Genomic DNA, 21,570 nt, shown 5'->3' with positions numbered 1-21,570 from the left:
GCTGTTCCAGAGGGAGGCCCCAGACGAAGATAGAGATCTGCCCCCAACTCTTTGCTTGCAAAAGCGACTGACCCCCAGAGTTGGAGGTGGATGAGCGGAAAGCTTGAGAAGGGAGATGTGTAGGAAGAGATATTTATTTATTTGAATGTATAGAGCGCGCTAGCAGCCCAGAGGCATTGAGGCGCTGGTCCAATGAAAATGTCTTAGTTACATGATACAAGGGTTGCTACTGGTTACATAAAGCGTAGCAGTAAGGTGCAGACAGTACAATACTTTATTTTAGTTACATGAGTTATTTAGGGACAATAAGTACCCGCTCATTGAGGGGCATGGCCGGTTCATACGAAAAGCATGGTCTTGATCGCTTTGCGGAAGGCTAGGTGCAAGGTCATTCCTCTGAGATGAGGAAGCCACGTGTTCCAGTGGGAGGCCGCAATGAATGGGAAGCTGGCGCCTCCGGCGCTTTTTCTCAAAACATTGGGTACTGTAATACAGTTGGTGTAGGAGGTTCTGGTGGGTTTGGCAGTGTGTGGTCTAGAGATTCATTGAGAGAGATACAAGGGGCTGTGTCATGAAGGCATGTGTGTGTGAGGGCAAGGGTTTTGAAGATGACCCTTTCTTTGGGGAGCCAGTGGGCTTGTTTCCTGGAGGCTGTTCTGTGTTTCTTTTGGGGATGCCAATGGCTGGCCTGAGCGTGTTGTTTTGAACAACCTGGAGTTTGTCAATGTTTTTGGTGGAAGTGCCTGCCGGGCAGTACAATAATCCAGGCGGGATCCAATCATGGCTCTGGCTATCGTTATGCAGTTTTCCTGAGAGAGGAAAGGTCTGGTGGCGGTGAGTAGTTTGGAGTGGTAGGCCGCTGCAGAAGCTATGGTGTTGACTTGTCTTGACATGGATAGGTTAGAGTCCAAGTAGATGCCAAGTGATTTGACGGCTTGGGAGACCGAGATTTGTACATTGTCGATGGTGAAGGCGTTGTATTTGTCATTGAGTTTCCTTAGGGTTTCCGGGGACCCAATTAATAGGAGTTCAGTTTTATCCCCATTGAGACAAAACCAATTTTCTGCCATCCATGTCTGGATGGTGGCGTAGATTGAGTTGAGGGTTTTGGTGTCAGACTCGTAGTCTCCTGAGAGTGGGATGAGTACCTGTGAGTCGTCCGCGTAATTAGTGTAGGTGATGCCTATGGCGTAAAGGATAAGGAATAATGGCACAGTGAATTTGTTGCACTTGATGTTGGGGTGTGCGCAGACTTGGTTGGAGGAAGCGCAGTACCAGGCCCAAGAAACCCTTGCGGACAATGCAGAGGGTCTTGAACTTGATCCTTGCCGCCACTGGGAGCCAATGAAGAGATTTCAGTGAGAGCTGGAGAGATACGATCCCTGGGCATGAGGCCAAGGACACGTCTCGCAGTCTTGTTCTGGATAGGTTGTAGAGGATGGAGAGTAGAGGCAGGAAGATTTAGAAAGAGGCTGTTGCAATAGTCCAGCCTAGAGAGGACCAGTGAGCTCTGGGGGAAAGTGAGGAAAGGAGGAATACCTCTGAGGAGGTGCAGCTGGTAGTTTCACTTCTTAGAGACATGAGATGTGAGGAGAGAAGGAGAGGATGGAGTCGAAGATGACCCAAAGGTTCTTAGTCTCACAGGTAGGAGCAGGAAGATGGCCCAGAGTGGGTGGCCAGAGAGAGAGAGAAAAGGAGGGAGCTGGTGTTCCGATGAGGAGAATCTCTGTTTTACTGGCATCAAGGCAGAGATCATTGGCAGCACACAACTCCTGAATTGCGGACAGTCTGGAATGAGAGAAGGCGGCTGAGGGGAGCCTGAAAGAGAGCTGGGTGTCATCCGCATTACACTGAAAGTTGGAGAAGAGAGCAGCAATGCAGTGGGCAAGAGGTGCCAGGTATTGGTTGAACAGCCAGGGAGAAAGGTTAGACCCCTGGAGAACACCACAGGCAGAGAGTGAGATAGACGAAAGGAAGGACCAGATGGACCTGAGAGGGTCGACGATCAGTTAGAAAAGTTGTCAGCCAGGGCAGGGGCTGATCAATGATATCCAGGTTCTCAATGGGGCAATTGAGCAGGATGGTATGGTTGACTGTATCAAAAGCAGAAGAAAGGTTGAGGAGAATGAGGACAGAAGGAAGGATGGAGTCAAGTTTAAAGAGCAGGTCTTCACAGATATTCAGGAGAGCACTTTCTGTGCATCTGGCCGCTCTGAAGCCAGACTGGTGGTCATGGAGACAACCAACAGATTAAGTGTGAAGATTAAGCTGGGAGAGGGCCAGCTTTTCCAAGAGTTTGCCCAGCAAAGAAGTGATGGAGATCAGGCGATAGCTAGCTGGAAATGAAGGATCGGCAGACGGCTTCTTTAGGAGGGGGTGCACAAGGGGGAAGGGGAAGGTTTCAGTGGCAAAAGAGTGATTGCAGTGTTACATTAGGAAGCATTATGATCAAATGCAAGTAACTGCATGTATAACAATGTATTATTTTCATTATCTAAAACACTATAAAAAGTGAATCTGTATGGCGCACGCAATTATTCAGGGCAGGGATGAAATTAAATGATATTTTATTTATATTGCGTTCCAGAGCGTGACCAGGCATAGGGAGGGGAACAAGAGAGAACAAAAACAACAACCTTACTAGGCCCAGTGACATTGAGAACACGCAAATGCATGGAAAAGGGAAAAGGGGGAAAGGGCATGGAAGGGGGAGAAGTGGAAAGTGCGGAACAGAGGAGAGAACAGAATAAATAATATTAAATAAAGGCAATGAACAGTGGTAGTGCAGCCAGGGTGGTAGGGTGAGCAGGTACCTGGGTCAGAAGGACAGAGGGTGTCCAGGTGCACAGTGCCAAGAGAGAAAACAGATCAGCAGGGGAGAAGAGGGGCAAAGGCAGAAGTGAAGAGGAAGGTCTTGAGGTGTTTCCAGAACCGGATATGGTTTTCCTCAAGTTTGAAGGTGGCCGGGAGACTGTCCCAAAGGGAGGCCCCAGCCGAAGACAGAGCTACCCCAAGCTTGTTTCTTTGAAAAATGACTATTCTTGCCAGTTTTGCTGGCTTTCTCTACAGCTGTAAAGTAATAAACTATAATTTGCTGCTGTTTTGAACTGAGCTTTGGATGCTTCATTTGCTTCCACACACATTTACAGATTACATAGATTGGCCCAGAGGACAGCATTAGGGAAGTAGGTCAGTTAGTTTGGATAGGAGGGTAGAAAGGTTTGGAGGACTCCTTTCATTGTTAACAGGTGGAGTTTTGAACCATGCTTCGAAGAGTTCCAGTGAAAAGATGGATTTGAGGGCCAGCATTCCAGCTAAGTTGGATAAGTAAACAAAAGGAGTGAAGTGAGGAGGAGGCATAAGGGGATAGGCAGGGGACTGGTGGATTGTAAAGAGAGGAGGAGGGGAGAACTTGAGATGGCGAATACAATGAGATGCAATCAGCGAGGTAGGGAAGGGTAAGACGATGTATGGATTTAGACTAAAAGAGCGATTTTGCATGGAAAGCCATGCAAGTGGTGCCATTACATAGAGATATATCTGAGGAACTGGGTAGGTTGAAAAGGGTGTGTGCCACAATGTTGAAGAATTTGATGAGGGAGGCTTGCTGAGCAGAAGAGTATAGAGAACTGTTTTAATTGAGAGGTTGTGAGATGTGAACATATTTCTATAAGGTTTAGGAGGTTAAGTCTGGCCGCAGCAGAAGTAGCTGCGAAGAACTGAAAGAGTTTCAGGTAACTATCAAAGAGAACCCCAAAGTTTCCATCCATTGGTGAGGGTGTAAAGCGGTCAGGGGGTAAGGAGAAGGGAGAGTGGGTTGGCAATGAATGCAGGGGGAACGTCGACTTCATTCATGAGGCAGCGTAGAACCAATCAGTGGCGGATTGCAATTACACAGTTGGTTATATGTTCAAAGATTATAAGGTTCAAAGAAGGGAACAAGAAGATCTCAGTATCTTTAGCAAAGAGGTGAGATTTAAGGCTAAAGGCAGAAATGTGAAGAAATAAAGAACTGATTTCAGCCTGTAGGCAACCTATAGCAAGCTCTTTGTGAAAGCTGTGTTAAACTTTAGTTAATACGTGGGGGCTGCGGAAATATGGGGCTCTAACACTGAGGCTGCCCAGTGTGCTGAAGAAATGCAACCAAAATTGGTTAGAGTCACCATTTGATGTTCTGCACTTCCCAATTGTGAATTCAATTATAACGTTGCAATAATAATCATTAATTCATGCTTTGTTACAAATTATTTTTGTCATTTATTTTCTTGAGAATTCATCTTTTCTTTTTAACAATGTTACTTCCCATCAAAGGCTAGGAGATCTAAACTTGTCCACTTACAATAAGGAATTTTTTAACATAGCAATTCGGGTACAACTTGAGATTCCCTAACAGTCACACATCAAGAATTCTGACGGATAAATACTCATAAGAAAGGGATAAGCAATTTATGAAAAAGAACACATTTTTCATGCATTACCAACAAAGGAAACAATTTATTCCTAAACTTTATCATGCATCACAAACACAATCATATTCTAATGTCCAAAGGTTAGACTCACCCTCCTGAGGAACCAAATGATTGTCTTTGGAGAAACACATGTCGAGGGTTTTGTTTGAAAATATGTCTGATGTGAAGCAACATCGTTTCAAAAAAAGATTCATTCTCAAGAAAAGAAATGATACAAATAATTTGCAACAAAGCATGAATTCATGACTATTATTGCAACATTATAATTGAATTCACAATTGGGAGGCGAACATAAAATGGTGACTCTAACCAATTTTGTTTAAAGGCAGACGTGTTTGCGCTGTGGAAGGATGTGAACAGGGTGAGCAAAAGATACCCCCGCCCCAGGACTGATCCCAGAGGAACACCCACTGGGAGGGGTGTCCAAGAGGATGTTTGGAAGTCCTATGAAAGGGATAATGAGAAGTCAGGGACATAGGAGGTACCATGTTGAGTAAAGGGTTCTTGAAGCCAAGCGGGTAAAGAGTTTGAAGGAAGGAGGGATGATACAGTGTGCAGCAGAAAGGTCTAGAAGGGTGAGAATGGAGGAGAGGTGAGAAAGGTGCACAATGGTAAGAGAATTGGCAACGTAAATGAGAGCAGTCACTGGGGAATGTTTGGACTGGTATCCAGATTGGAGGGGGTCAGCAAGTGAGTATCTGAAGCGAGTTGACTATGCAGTTTAAGACAACCCTCTTCAGGTTTTTAGAGTGGTAGGGAAGGACCAAGATTTACTGTGAGACCGACTCCTGTGACCAATGTGAGGGTATAAGCCTTATGCTGGTTTAGAGCTTTTCTCAATGACAAAAGACAATGTGTTCGACAAAAATCATTCTACTTTGTGGGTTGCAGTATTGAGTTCCCAAGGGGTCCTTCTCATTGCTAACCTTGTTTAATATCCTTTATCAAAGTGATACATTCATTGACTCGGCTTCTAGTCCTACAGCAAAGTGACACAGAAGTATTTTACCAGTGTGCAACAGAAACACACGGTGAAACCAGGTCTTTGTCCTATTCAGAAGTGGATGAATCTAGCTGAATACATTAAAAATGGAGCTTATGGCTTTTAAACGAAATAGAGAAAAAATAAATGAGGTGTAGCTACTCCCAAGAACATGACACTTATTCTTGGGAAAAGATGATTCCATAGACCAGGATTAATAGCTCAGAAGGGTTTTATGGTTGAGGCAAGTATTCACTTCCATCAAGCCGATTCAATGATGAAAAGCAGAATTTCTCCATGTCACAAATGCTTCCTTTGTGACAAGGAACTAGGTAACTGTGGTGGGATACGGTTTAGTAGAACATCAAATGTCTGCTCTTTGGTAATGTGCTTTGACAGATTAGTCCTCCCTCTCACAAATTCCTCATTTTAGAAGTGTCCTCCAGGCACCTGTCTCGTGTCAGAATATTTTTCAGCACCCAGGCAATGCACTGTAGAACCACTCTGCATGGTTGGTGCCAATGAATCAGGGTGTGACGTCAAGGGTGGTATATATGGAGCCGGATGTGACCCATGACCTCAGTCCCACCCAGGTTTCTCACACTCAACTGCTGACGAACCACTGAAATGCAAGTGGATACTAGGGTAAGAAAATTGCCTGGTAGGTTGGAAAGAATCTGTGGGAAGGACCACCAATCCAGAATACATTAATGAATAAAAGTAATTATAATGGATTACTTCCTCCCACAGATCCACATCTTAGAAAGACTCCCAATGAAGTACAGAATCTGAAGAAGTGAGGAGAGCAAAGAATAATCACCTACTCCAGGAAACTCTGGAGCACCACTCAAGCAAAGTGAGCATTCTGATCTTACAAGGAATCTATGCAGCAATGTATGGTCATGGTCTGCAGAGAAATCCACATAGCCACGCCTGACAACTGTCCACCACAGGGAAACCCCTTTGCAAAGCAGAGGTAGCCACCGGGTCTCTGGTAGGACGTACCCCAATGAACCAGAATGAGCTGCCGTCCGCTCATTGTTTGCCTGATTACATCATTCATAAGTGCAAAGGATGATCCACCTGAAAAGGGTCTGTTTGGTAACATCCCTGCTTACCCAAGCACCAGCTAAATTAACAGTGTTGCCCCTCATCCAAGAGCCATAACAGTGGAGAGCCTTCTCGGGCTCCAGAGTATGAAAACACTCTTCTGTTTTTGATAAATGAGGTGAAGGGGAAAAGACTAGAAGATTCACTATTTTTTACGAGTGAAAATCTGACGCAACTTCTTTTTTTTAGAAGAACAACTTAAACTTCCAGTTCACAATGGAGAAAAAGAGCTCCACCTGCAGGGTTCTTCAAAAGGTGCACATCTCGGCAGAATTTTCGGACAGTTCCTTTATGTAGACGGGCTGCTGATATGGAGAGGTCAATCTCCAGGGCAAAGAACCGCAGTTGCACTGCTCCCCTGCAACAAGGCAGCAAGACCATACCGCTTCTCTTAATCAAGACACATCTGTCCTGTAAACACAAAAAGAAAGCAATCTGGGCCAGCCTGATGGCTGCCAACTCCAGCAGGTTGATTTGTCCTCTCGCCTCTGTGGGGGACTACAAGCTGGTCACAGGCAGATCGTCCAAGTGAGGACCCCAGACCTTCAGAGATGTGAGCATGACTGCAATCAATGGTGGGAATTATTAATGAAGAGGCTCTGCCCCCAATAAGCTAGTAGGCTATCTATGAGGACCAACACAGGAGATCCTGCATCAACTTGGTTGAGACCAGTAAAAGGACTCATGTTGCCCTGACATTGCGACTATTGATAGTGTTGCAGCCACTGGCGTGACCTCTTGTACAACCAATCTGAGCACTAGAAAGGTACCATAAGACCGAGACCGCAGAGAAAGGCAGGGGCAAGGACCAGGATCCAGTATTGTAAAAGTTGCACCATATATACAATGTTGATAACATGGTCATCGGGAGAAAAAGGCATGCTCAGAATGAGTTCCCAGAACCACCCGGAGAAATCAGAGGGTCTGAGAAAGCGTAACATTGAACTTGTTGAAGTTCCATAAGAAGCGCAAGCTTTGAAGTAGATGAACAGTGTGATACAGGTGGACAGGCACCAGCTCCAGAGCATATGTTTGAATGAATCAGTCGTCCAGTAGGGAAATACCTGAATCTGTTCGCTCCTGAGATGAGCAGCCATCACAGCCAACAGGTTGGTGAAACCCTGAGGACCAAGAAGAGGCTAAATAACAGGATTGCAAACTGGCAATGGACATTGCCAACAATGAACCTCATGCACTTTGTGTCATTGGAATGGAGCAACACATGAAAGTAGGCATTCTTAAAGTCGAGAGACAGATATGAAGGTCCAGTGCCTGAAGGATTTAGTCCAAGGTGACCATCTTTAACTTGTCCTTGCCAAGCACAAGTTCAAAAGCCTCATTTAATGGACAGGACACAGAAACTGCCTTTCGCAAGAGACCAAAAAATAATGGGACTGCCATCCCTTTCTGCGCTATGTGATAAGCACAACTTGCATCCCATTTGCCAGGATTTGGGCAATCTTCTCTTGTAGGAGTGCATCAGGAGTGATGAGGACAGAGGGGTTTTGTTCAGGGGTGGGTGAGGAGAAGGAAATTACCTTTAAGAAAAAAGGCATCTGGAAAAGAATTGGTACCTGGAAGATGAGACTAGCATCTAGTAGCCCAGCGCCTTCATAGAGGAAACAGCACGAGGGGCATGGGAGGGAGCAATCTCCACAGCAGTGGACTGAACCAAAATAATGAGGGAGGTTAAATGGGTTGTAGACCTGGGGTGCCTTAAACGTCTCCAGAGACTCATCGACTTCTGAGCCAAATTAATGTACAGTTTCCAGACCAAGCTCACAGGCATGCAATTGCTGACGAAAGGGGTGCCTACTGCTAGCCTAAGAAGGCGCAGTGGACATTACTTGGCCACTGTCGCAGAGGAACAAGCCATCTTCGCCTTGGCGAAAATGTCAATTTTCTATCCAAACCTCTCCCACTGCTCTGGGTTAGAGAAGCTGGTACAAAATGGTACCTGCACAGGAGTAGATGGTGAGTCCTTGGCTGACCGTGAAGTGGCAATGCTGCTTCCTATAGGACAAAGAAGAGTGGCGTTTTGAGAAATTTCTTGGAGAGCAGGGTCCCTACAGTGCAGCATCTTTTGGGGCCTCCTTCACACACACACACCTCCCACAAGCATGATTGCTCAGGTTCTTTGAACTTATCTACCAAACTCAGGCTTGTACTTTGGAGCAACGGCTCAGAAAATGTATGGCCTTTTTCTTGTGTTCCCAACTTTGTGAAGAGCTCTGAAGAATGCTGTAGCACGTTGCCTCTGGGCCACAAGATGCACGGAAAGACAAGGACTACATTTGTAATTCCGAGGAACCAAAGGCAGAGCTTGTGAGGGTCTGACCCAGTCCAGGATTTCCAGAAGTCCTAGCAGGATCTAAAGCTCAAGGCCTCCGGGCCTCATGGCACAGGCTGTCCCTCGCTTCCACTTGGCCTTCACAGCCCCTGGAAAAATGCTCTGGCAACCCCTGACCTTTATTGCAGCACAGCATCTGATAAACATCTGCAGATAACAGACTGTGAGGTACCTGAATGTTTGATAGTCCTTGCAAACAGGCCTTAAGAACCTCCCTGACTGCTGGGTACCTGAACAGTGACATTTCTTTCGGAGGTACCCAAATGGTTCTGAATGTGAGCAAAGCAGCAGGACAATATCCAGATCAGCCTATCAGAATTCTGTCTACCTCCCTTACCTTTTCCGCAGGTGTAGGCTAGAAACCCCACATACCCTGGTATCACCTTAGTTCTTAAGGGGGGCAAGCTGTGCCAGCACATCCAACCACCTTTTACCTTAGTTTCTGGTCCATGTCATGAGTCCCAATCTTCCAAGCCTTCAGAGGCAGGATTCCAGGGTCACCAGGTAGGTTGCATACAGACTGAAGACACCATTCACAGCTGAGTCAGTCAATAGCCATGCTAGATAGCACAACAATGGGCTATTCCCCTACCTCTTCACTTGGTGCACCTGCCATTCAGGCTGTGGCATCAAGTTTTGCCCCCCCCCCATTTTAGATGTTTTTAGATACTTTGCTTGTGGTTGCACTGTTCATTAATGCAACTAAATCATGGCTATTTTTCCCCCTAACACTAGGCGGTCACAGAACAAATTGCATAGAGATCGGTTAAGCATTGCTGCTTTATTAGAGTTAATCACTCAGTAAGAACGACGTAACTATCTGAAACATTCACAATGAGATTCCATTGCAATTGTAGGGCTAATGAAAGACACATTCAGAATGCAGATGTACCAGGATTTTGAGGCAAATTTTGGAACTGGAGTGGGGAAGGTGTTCAAAAAGAGGTTGGCTATACAAATTATTACACATTAAACAATCTCACAACACAGCCTTGGACTAACACAAACACAATACAAAGTACTGTTTTTCTTTACCTCTGCCTCTTTTTTGATTGTATCAACTTGATTAATAAGCTTACAATAAGCCTGAAATAGAAGCAGCAACTGGAAATGTAATTTGTAGAGCCTCCGACATAACTCCAGCTCCTAAAAACAAAGGTACCATTACATTGTTGGATGGTAAAAAGCAGGTAAATGAAGAAAAATGTTGGACTGCTTTTCTAGCATGTGTTTAGTAAATAAAGTACTGTAGAGAACAGTGAAGAAAATAAAACTGAGACAGCAACAGATAATAAAAACAGAGTATCGTGTAGGGAAGAATGAACATTTAGATTCACATTAAATTTAGGACTTTACAAAGTGCATGTTACATTATTAGAACAACGTTTTTAGCAACAGTAGACAACTAACGGATGGGAAATTGTATTAAAAAAACATAAGTATGCACTCATTTAATATCAGTATAAACTTCAAGTCAATGAGTACAAAAGCAAACGAAACTAACTTAACATACACATTGTGCACAGGATGTGCTGCTAACCTCGACATTATTGTCTTGTGAAATCTGTGGTGTTTTTATTGCTTGCATAAATAATATGTACAATATATTCAATACCGTACTGCTACATACTCTAGCACAATGTGGATTCAGCTCATCAGTAATTCAAAAACGTTTGTATTTACCAGCGTTAAAGCATAGATGTTTTGAAATTCTGGAAGTACAGTTTAGGGGTTAGGGCAACACAGCACTAGAAAATAAAGTCGATCTACAGCAGCCTGAAAGGAGACACAGCTATGTTGCAAAACGATGAGACAGTTGACGTCCAGCACTGATCTGACGGAGTTAGGTATTCTATAAATCAAGAACCATCACTTACTGCAAGCATTTCCATTTGCTAAGCAACAAGGTGAGCAGGTCACAGAAAAACAAAGAAAGAAAAAGATCAAGGATTAGTGTATGAAATCAATCAAACTATACTAACAAGTGACCCACGTTAACTACAGAAACATATTTATGACTTAATTTCAATGAGAGAATTCAACTCATTCCATGTTCAGACTAAACACCTCAGTGTACAAGTACTTCAAGCTGCGTCCTGTCTGAGAATCAACAACTGGAAAAGCCTTTACTTTAAATGTTATCTAGAGAAGATCTTAACACATTTTGGAGAACGAAATAGAGGGAGAAAGTGTATGGTCTCCCAAATGTATTAAGATGACTGACATTTTCGCAAATATTCATTCATCAACTTTAATATTAGATCTTTGTATAAATACGCTGCACCCTTCATATACAAACACAGTGAAATAGGTACTATTGAGAGTCGGCGACAGATGTACAAGTCCTACTTTGTTTTGCATGTTCCCCAAGGACAAGCCCCTTCAAAGAAAGTTCACACCAATCAAAATCTATCTCAAAGGGGCTAGCCAGCATTAATTTATCACAAAAAAATTCAAATAATGAACCAGCTGTGAAGTTGATTGACAACTCCTTTCAGCTTGCACATATCACAGGGATTTTGTTGATCTGGTTGCTTTAACAGTGCTCAGATGAAAAGAGAGCAAATTGAGCAGCTAGCAGGAGTTGAACTAGAACCTCAAATTCGTCAAGGGAACACATCCTACTGGAATGACCCATCGAGAGACTGAGCCTAGGGAAAATGTGATAAAAAGTAACCCTCTTAAGGTAATGGGAATACAATATTTGACCCATCTGCATTTATATAATTAGCTCTAATGCTTAAGGTCCAACATGCTTGCATTATTACTTACTGAAATATACTGGCTATATGCCGGTGTGTCAATGGCTTTAAGAGAAAGGGGGGTTACTGACAAAATGTAGGTTATAATCCCTCTTTACGCTAGATTCTTCTGATTTAATTATATCCTTTCATTTGCAGAGTGAGAAGGTTTGGCACGGTTGTGGGTCCTCTGTATAAAGTCATTGAATTGTCTACATTTTCTGAGGTGGTTTTAGGAATACCTGTTAGGCTGGTTTTGGGTTCATGTGGTTGCGAAAGATAACTGATGTCAAGGTCAATTCCGTCTTTTTTTTTACTTTATGTTCAACACAGTGAAAGACATACATCCTCAAATACAGTCTACAATTGGATTATAGTTTATGCATCAACGTGGGGTTTCAGTGCCCGCAAATGTAGTCATCATGTAAACACACTAACTAAGAAGTAACTAAACAGTTCTCTGTTCTCGTAGATATTCACGGAAATGCTCCCAAATGTATTTTGGCCTGCAGCTCGGAGTTACAAGTGATACATAGGCACTTCACATTCATTAGCATACATCATTTAGTGAACCCACATTGTAATGTCCGGAGCAGTTTTGGATTTCCACTTAAGCAGTATACACTTTTTGGCCAGCAAGCAGCCAATGTTGAAAAGTCTTCTCAGATTAATCGGAGCTGTACCAATATCCCCGAACAAGTATTTGGGTAGTGTTAAAGATGGTGGGACATTCATGAAGTATATCAGCAACTTCTTGCCAGAATTGGTCGACACAGGGGCCTTCCCAATACATGTATGTGCATCAGCCATATCTGCATTACATTTAATACAGCTACCATTCACTAGAGGGACAAACTTTGCAATTTTCACGGGGGTGTAATGCAGTCTATTAAGTACCTTAAATTGAATGAGTCTGTGCCTAGCATTCAGGGACACCACTTTTGTGAGGCAGCACCACCGTGTCCACTGTGTTTCATCTAACAGAGTACCCAGATCCTCCTCCCATCTCTCCCTGGCTTTGTGGGGTTCTGGTTGTGTGTACCGACATTTCTTGTATACTTTGGATACCAGACCTCTAAGGTTCCCAACTGTTATCACCAAGTCTAGTATTTCGCACACCTCGGGTTTGCTAGGGAACGACGACCATCGCACTCCGACAGCCGCTCTTATTCTGTAGTACTCTAGTGTTTTAATAGGACCAGAACCCAGTTTCTCTGAGCAGTCCGATGGTGTTACAAAATAGCCTCCCGGGAAGAGGTCATGTGGTGTCACAATGTGCTGTTCGGATCCCACCCATACGGAATAGCCTTGTCATATGTTGGGGGCAGCCCAGGACAACACCAAAGCAGGATAGAACCTGTGTATGGCTCCATTATATGCACCTCTTGAATATTCTGGATCAGACATTGACGGTCCTCCTGAAAGGGGTTCACACATGTTAACCTGGTAAATGTTTTGTGCAAAAGAGCATAGAGCACACAATTCCCCAACTGTCATTTGTAGACAGACCACAAAATATAGAAATAAAATCCATGATGATGAAATTCAGGTATACTATAGTTATGCCAGTAGAACCATCTAAAAATAACCATGCCGTTTATGCTGCAGGATCGGCTAGAAATCTTAAAAAAAGTGCTTGGAGATAGGTTTTCCAGAATGACTGGCTTTATCCAACTTAAATAGCACTTGCTTTCCATGAACACATTGAGGGGGAGGAGGGGATATTGATATATGGCCATGCATCAGTCTACCAACCCCAGGAAGAGCAAGTTACATACCGTGTGGTTAGCTATGATTCTGGTGGATACAATGTCTCTTCTGCAAATTCCTTATCTTTGAACTGTCCAGCCTGCTGGCTGGGACCTTGGACATTTTGAATCATGATAGCAGTGGCTGGGTGACCCCACTCATTCACACAGAGCAACGATGGCATGCCTCACGGCCTCCACCACGTGACGCTACACACTCAGTACAACAGTTCTCCGGATACATTCCATCACAGCTGGCCCGGGATCCTTCAGAGGTGACTGAGGGGAGAATGGCAGGCAGATATGGAATCTGCAAAGGAGACTTTGTATCCACCAGAACAAACATTAACTAAGGTTTGTAACTAGTTCTTCTAATGGATACTATCTACTCTGCAAAATACTTATCTTTGAAAGAATACCCCAGCAATGCAAATTCAAATGTAAGGATAGAGGGAGCTTTGGAGATACTAGACAGGGGGACCCAGATCTCAACCAATGAGGTTAGTCACTAGCACCCTACCAAACAAGCCCTGATCCCTCACAACTCGTGGCAAACGTATGCAGAGTCTACCAGGCGGCTGCCATGCAGATATTCTGAATCAAGAGCCCCCTCAGGAAAGCAATTCTAGAAGCATAACCCCCGGTGGAGAGCACTGCAATGCCCTGTGGAGTTGTGTGTGCTTTCTCTTAGCAGATTCTCATGCATGCCACAATCCATCTGGAGATGGTCTGCTTGGACACAGCTTAGCCACACAGCCACTTCTCTCGACGAGTGACCATATGCAACCAACAGTTGTCTGTCCATGCAGTACTCATCCAACCTGGAAATATAGTGGCTAATGGCCCTCTTCAGATTGAGTCTGCGCAACCTCTCTTCATACACTGATGGAGGGGGAGGCAGAAAGAAAACTCGAAGTTGAATTCTTTGGTTCTGATGGATACGATTGACAGACTGTAGGACCTCTTTCGACTCGACAAGAGTCAGCAGAGAGGTCCTAGTTGAACAGGTACACAACAATAGTGCACAGCTCCTTTGCCTTTTTAGGGATGCTTGGTGCCCTGTGCACTGCTGAGGCATGCAGCACTGTGTCTCTGGATATTCACTAGGCAACTGGCCGAAGTGGTCAGAGCCAAATGTTGCTACCTTCTGGCAAACATTGCTACCATTTCACGCGAGAAGGAGTCCAAGTACACCTGCGTTGCCATCACCAGAGCTATTAGAACCTGTCCCAGAAGCCAGAGTTGCAGGGATCAGTGGGTCTGCACTAGCAATACCACTTACCTGAGAGTGGAGTTCCAGGTGGGGGTCACACTTTCTTTACTTCTTCTCGGGCTAGACAGTCTTTGATTGGAGGGGTGAGAGGCTCTCCTTCTCCTAAATTCAGTAAAAGGACTGCAGCTGGTATCCCACCCCCATTAGTGCTTTAAGTATGCCCATGCTGATTCACAGAAGCCTCTGCAGTTCTCTGTATGTAAGAAGCTCTGCTCCTTGGCCTTTTCTGGGACATCATAGGTTGAGATTAATGGTTCCATTTGCCTTAGAAGGTATGCCCCAGAAAGTGTCACACACTCCTTGCTGTCATGACGGGTGCCAAGACACCACATGCAGCGGTCATGGGTGACTGTGATGCACAATGTCTAATGGAACTGCCATAGGTCATCACCCTGGAGGCTTCTTTACTCTGCTTTTAAACAATTAAGAGCAATTGTAATTAGAAAGAAAAAGAAAAGGCAATTTAAACTTGTATGGAAGCCAATGGCTGAGAGCGTGTTCCTTTTCCGAAGCTCTGTATACCCTGTTGGACACCATTTCTGGTGAAGGCCGCTAGGCACAACTCAGCTGTTGTATGGATATGAGTGGTGCCACCCAGTGACGTGGGTTCCATGTAATAATGTCGCCACAAAAATATCGGCATACAAAAATATCGCTGAAAAATGGTAATTTTTTGTGGCGACATTATTGCATGGAACATGCGGGGGACACCCCCATAACCCCCACATTTTTATTTTTTTTATTATTTTTTTTGCCCCTGTCGCCATATATATGGTCACCCAAATAATATCCCCACAACATTTTCCCAGCGATATTATTTACGGCGACCATATATGTGGTAATATTATTACCTGATACTGTGACGTATGGGCGTGATTGAACACGTCTGAGGTTCCAGACTGCATGCAGGATATTTCAAAGATAAGGAATCTGCAGAGAAGATAGTATCCATTAGAACAACTTATTTACCTTTGGTAATGTTGATTCCAAAGAGATAAATTAAAGTGACTCACTGTAGTGACATAGTCCATAGTCCTCTTTCCGCCATACGCCCCACTGACCTTCCCCCGCTTGTATGCCAAGGGCTAATATATCCAGTGTAGCCAGGTATTTAAGCTTCTGATGTGTTAAAAGGGGACTGAGGCAAAGTGCAGGAGAGTGGGGTTCTGGGGGGTGGGCATTCTCATGCCCGGTGCTGTGCCCCTGCGCACTAAACTAAATTTAAAGGGGAAGCTCTGTTTTTCGTTGCCAAAGGTTCCGGTACCATCCCCATGTTGGGGGATGCCCACTTGGTTGGAAATGTCTTTGAAATGTCCTGCATGCAGTCTGGAACCTCAGAAGTGTTCAATCACGCCCACACGTCAATGGGTGGCACCACTCATATCCATACAACAGCTGAGCTGTGCTGGGCATGAGAACGCCCCCCCCAAAACCCCACCCTCCTGCACTTTGACTCAGTCCCCTTTTAACACATGGGACGCTTAAATACCTGGCTACACTGGATATATTAGCCCTTGGCATACAAGCGGGAGAAGGTCAGTGGGGCGTATGGAGGAAAGGGGACTATGGACTAGGAGTACTCTAGTCACTACAGTGGGTAACTTTAATTACTCATACATCCTGTCCCCTGTCCTCCATCCTTGTGGGCGATTCCACCGAACAAGACCATAGGGTGTAGCTGTGACAACCTGCCTCATATCTAGGATGAAGCAAAACGTTTCTTCAGAACCACCGGACTGAATTCTGCATTGCGCTTGGAGCTGGAAACCAAGGAATATTGCTTACAGAAGGCCAACGGAGTGGCCCAAATAGCCGCCTTGCTGATGACATCCAAAGAAGCAAGCCTCTGAAATGTGACAGCCATGGCCTTCACTCTGACCGCATGGGCATTAATCCCCTAAGGAACTTGTTTGCCCATGTATGCCTCTGAAATGGCCGGAACCATCCAGCGGGCGATAGAAGCTTTGGAAGCCTGGGTGCCGGGAGACATGTCCCCGAAAGTGATAAACAATGCCCCAAACTTCCCGAAGGATTTTGTCCGAGGGAGACAGAACTTGAGGACTCTCTTGAGGTCCAAGGAATGCAAAGCCCTTTCTGCTTTGACTGTGGGTTCGGGAAGAACACCGGCAGGCAGATTTCCTGGTTCAAATGGAATGGAGAGACCACCATGGGCAGAAATCTTGCATGAGTGCTCAAGATGACCTTGTTATGAAACGTGGTGAAGGGTTTGCACTATGACAATGCCTGCAGTTTGCTGACCCTGCGTACAAACGTGAGCACCACCAATAGCACGGTCTTTAGTGTCACCAGCCGGATGTCCGATGCCATCGGCACAAAGGGCTTGCTCTGGAAGGCAGCAAGAACCACATTGAGGTCCCAGGCCGGATGTGGCCTGTTCTCATCTGAAAATTGAGCATGATGTAGTCTCAGCTGGACAGGAACTAGGCTGCAAGGGCCGACCTGGCCGGGTCAGAGTGCTCCACTGCCCTGCCGCGTCAGTAAGGCCCTGCTGGGGATCGGAAGATGGACAGGCCCCTGGGAGCACAAATGAAGTCGGTCCAAAAAACCATACCATCAATGGCCAGTGCGCTTGTTATGCTCACCTGGTTCCCACGGGGGCGTCGACCGGAACTGGGCCGCTGTTATTTCCACCAGTGTGACGTGTAGCTCTGAGATGACTGACTGGACTGGCCCGCTCTGCCTAGTTTGTCTGGCTCGCAGGAATATTCTTCTGCAAAGGAGAAGGGGAATTAACCACCCGTGGAATCGAGTGTCAACCCACCTTCCCCACTCCCGTTGTCTTCCCACAGATCACTCTTGATGTCCCCTCCTTAGTCTCACCTGATGGTTTGGAAGGATGAACTCTCCATCCTGCGTCGACCGCAGAGGCGCGTTGATGACCAGTTACTTCACTGGCGTAGGGGAATTGGTGAGTTCCAGTAGACTCTAAAGTCCAATTGTTCATAAGAGTTCAAATGTCTGATCTTCACTCTGTCCGATTCCTTGCAGGTTGCCGATTAATCCACTCGAAGATTTCCAAATGGCAATTGGTAAGATTCAGGTAAGTCTATTGTGGTTTTCCCCTTAGGGGCCGGGGTACGGCGATGAAGCAGAGTTGACTGCGCCGACCCGAGATGAGGTGAGTACCACCCGTGGTAAATCAGGTAAGTCCTTGGGGGTAGCTTGTATAGCCTTAGAGAGTCCCCTTGCTCACCTTGCGGTCTTTGTCTCCTTAGGTGTCGGAGGGCGGCCGCGAGATAGAGGGAGCGTGATGGAATGCTGAAGTACCGCCAAGCAGGTGAGTTCAGCGCGGCGCCGTAGGAATGCGAAGCGATGCTTCAAAGACTTCTGTCTTTCAGCTCCGTGGCGAAATGGATCAGGATTCAGGTAAGGATTAAAGTTAAAACTCCTGTTCTAACCTTTATCCTTCTTTTCTTCTTGTTTCAGGAATCCCAGGACTGAAGCAGGTGTGGCTGAAGACTGGAGCTGCTGAAGACACGGTGAGCGTTACGCTGCAGGCAAGCAGAATAACGCGAAGCACGTGTGGCTGTCCGGGCGTGGTTTAAATAGCCTTGGAAGAAGATCCAGGTAAGTATTCTTCCACAGCCCCACCCAAGTAACAAAATAGTCCCTTCAGTAAAATAGTTCCTCCTAAGCCTCATTTGGCTTGAGTCTTCATGCAGCATGGTCTGCCTCAGGTGAGTATGCAGCATGGTCTGCTTCAGGTAAGTTATCAATAATGAGCCTGGCGCCCATGGCGCCAGGACTGACTTTATCTTTATGAGCCTGGCAGCATAGGCGCCAGGACTGTACCCAAACAGCCCCTAACTGGGGCTTTTGGGCATGCTCCAAGTGGCATGATGCCTGCTTCCGGGGCTGCTGGGCCTGGTCTGGTCTTCCGGGGGCAGGCATCATGACAGCGCTGTGATCAGGACGAGGCTACATCCCACGGAAGTACGGAACTTGCGGAGGGTCCGCTGCATCAAAGATGGAGGAGAAAATGCATACACCTGCAGTATTGACAGCAGAGCTGGAACGCATTCCCCATAGACCGCTGACCTCGGCCCGCCCAAGAGGCAAACCGGGGGCACTTGGAATTCAGAGGAGATGCGAACAAGTGCAGATCCGGAAACCCCTATCTCTGTAACAGGGGCAGCCAGGAGGCGATGTATAACTCCCACTTGTAGGTGTTGAACCCCAAGCAGCTGAGCTGGTCCGCTTCCGACTTGCTGTCCCCCGGGAGGTGGACCTCTGAATTCCTTACTTAAGGGCCCATTCCCAGATCGCCACCGCCTCCATGCACAGGAGGGGAGAACGGATGCCACCCTGCTTGTTCAGGTAAAATATTGTCGTGGAGTTGCCAGTCCTGACCCGAACCGCAATATCCCTGAAGAGTGACAGGCCCACCGCCCTGAGCTCAAGCAGATTGATATGCAGGAGGTCCTCCTACCTGGGCCATGAATGGAGTAGCCCTACAGAGTAGCCCCCCCCACCCCCCAACCAGACAGGGAGGAATCCATCATCACCACCAGAGTGGGCTCTGGTTGGGTCAAAGGGTCTCCGACTGCCACATTGCAGTCCATCAGCCACCAGCGAAGATTTGGGATGAGGAGCAGGGGGATTGGGAATCTGTCCGACTAAGACCCTGTCTCCTGGTCTCCATTGGCCATCATGTGGCACTGGAAGCGCCTCATCTTGAGGCGGGTATGCTGGAGGGTGAGCATGCAAGATGCCATCAGTCCGAGAAGGTTCTGTGCCAAGGAGGTCGAGTTGGTCAGAAAGTGCCCTGCTGCCATGCTGAGGGAGAGGAGTATCTCTGGTGTGGGGAACACCTGCTGCACCATTTCCAAGCGCACTCCATGGAACACCAGATCCTAGGCGGAAGTCAGCTGCGACTTCTGCCGTTTGAGGGAAAAGCCCTGCTGGTGCAGAACGTCCTCCAGCAGTGCACTACCCCCTCGGAAGAGCTGGCCCCGACTAGCCAGTCGTTCAGATAAGGTTACAAGTGATGGCCCTCCAGGTGGAGGAGACCCGCCATCGCATTCATCAGTTTCGTGAACACACGAGGGGCCGAATTGAGGTCGAACGGCAAAACTGTGTACTGGAAGTGGTACGACAATCATGAACCGCAGAAACTTCCAATGCGATTGGTAAATGGGGACATGAAGGAACGCATCCTTGAGGTATAGGGAATGCATCCAGTCCCATGTGCAGAGATTCCCCTATGTGTGCAGGAGTAATCATCTTGAAGCGTCCGAGCAGTAAAGACAAGTTGAGGAATGACAGGTCCATGACTACCTCAGGCCAGCCTGGTTGTTCTTGGGTACCCGCAAAATTCTTGGAGTAGAAGCCAGAGTCCCTGTCTGACAGAGGAACCAGTTCCACTGCCAGCATCTCCAGAAAAGAAAGGATCTCCCGTAAAAGGGCCGGGGACCCCATCTGATGTAGAGGAGGAGAGGAAGGTTTAGGAAAAGGAAGTGGAAGACTGAAGCCTGTGGAGACAATAGGAAGGATCCAAGGACTCTCAATAAATGCTTCCAGATATTCAGGAAGAGAGCTAGACGGCCCCCTACTGGGGAGCTATGTTCCTCAACCATGACATCACTGCTTTTTGGCGTCTGAGGTGGGAGCAGAGGAGGGGGAGCGGAAAACAATGCGCAAAGTCCTCCGCCTACTGCAGCCCCAAAAACCGGTGAAGCCGGTGAAAGCGTGGGGTTTGAAGTCGGCCCTGCCCTGAGACTGAGGGATGGACTTAGTCAGGATGGCCAAGGAGTTGGGGGTTTGCGTGGATGTTGTCTTCTTTGTCAGCTCATCAATGGTGGACGAATGAAAGAGATCCACGTCCTTGAAGAAAAGATCTAGGATCCACTCTTGCACGTCAGACGAAAACCTAGTGGCATGCATCCACGCTGTCCTTCTCATCTCGATCCCCAGACACTGATCTCTGCTGGCTGTGTCGATGTGGGAGACCGAAGACGGCCCTGAAGGAGGCTTGCCTCTCCAGAGGGATGTCAGGCAGAAACTCCCTGAACTCAAGCCACAGCTTCGGGTTAGCCACGGCTGAAAGGGCGTTGACATTGGCCTGCCACAAATGCAGCCCTAATATGGCATAGCATGGTTAGCCCAAAGACACTGGTTTAGAATAGAGAGAGGCTGCGGTCACCACTGAAGAGTGAGGCGGAGGGTGGAAGGCCAGGAGGACTGGCTCCCCATTCATCAGTCTGAACCTGCTGTCTAACTTCTTGTTCATCTGGGCGTTGGCACTGGGCTTCTCCCAGACCTTTCTCGCCACCTGCAGGACATCTTTCTGGAGTGGAATGCCAGAAAGGCTTGTGGCTGCCTTTGCTTAAAACCTCTGCTAGCAATCCTGACTCCTGGGGGCTTTCTCAGGCAGGAGGACACCCCCCCCAAAGAACTCTGCAAGGCCCCCACTTGGGCCGGAACCAAAGACAGGTCCAATGGTTGTTAGGGGGGAGGCAATGGTGGTACAGGAGGAGGTGGAGGGGTCTGGATAACAGGCAAGGCCTGGTCTGGGGCAGCAGTGCTGGAGGAACAGGCAGAGGGCCCAGACGAGGAGGCCGGGGAGGCCAAACCTGCGGGATCACCTTCACTATGTCCTTGAGGAGCCCTGTCATCTGTGGGAAATGTATGAGGAGGAGCAAGTGCTTGAAGAAGAAACGGTCCTCGCAAGCTGCTGGGACCTTAGGGTGCGGCCCTCCGAAGCGCTGAGTCTCCGCTCCTGATCTATGCGCTGAGGCATGCGAGGCATGTAACCATAAGGCTGGGAAGGGTAGATGTATCCCTGAGGAGACCAGCGACCTGTACCATATAGTCCACCGCCGCTTCCAGAGAGAAGGGGATTGGGACCTTCTAGCAAGGCCCATGCAATGGGCAAGA

General features: G+C 46.9%; 1 protein-coding gene across 6 annotated transcripts in view; it reads right to left on the bottom strand.

The window, feature by feature from the left end:
• Nucleotides 1-21,570, bottom strand: part of FRYL (FRY like transcription coactivator) — a 3,055,992-nt gene that overhangs the window by 37,958 nt on the left and 2,996,464 nt on the right. For 4 of the 6 annotated variants that reach the window (XM_069631694.1, XM_069631695.1, XM_069631691.1 and 1 more), the window contains 2 exons: nucleotides 10,789-10,806; nucleotides 9,947-10,057 (listed from right to left, as the gene is read on the bottom strand). In XM_069631694.1, coding sequence (XP_069487795.1) covers nucleotides 9,947-10,057; nucleotides 10,789-10,806 — 129 coding nt within the window. The remainder of the gene's footprint in view (nucleotides 1-9,946; nucleotides 10,058-10,788; nucleotides 10,807-21,570) is intronic. The other 2 variants (XM_069631692.1, XM_069631696.1) reach the window with 1 other exon arrangement.

This window comes from Ambystoma mexicanum, chromosome 6q, assembly GCF_040938575.1.
Source record: "Ambystoma mexicanum isolate Mex_15411 chromosome 6q, UKY_AmexF1_1, whole genome shotgun sequence".
NCBI classification, from domain to species: Eukaryota; Metazoa; Chordata; class Amphibia; order Caudata; family Ambystomatidae; genus Ambystoma; species Ambystoma mexicanum.
The sequence above is the reverse complement of the archived record's forward strand: the minus strand, read 5'-3'. Positions and strand labels throughout refer to the sequence as shown.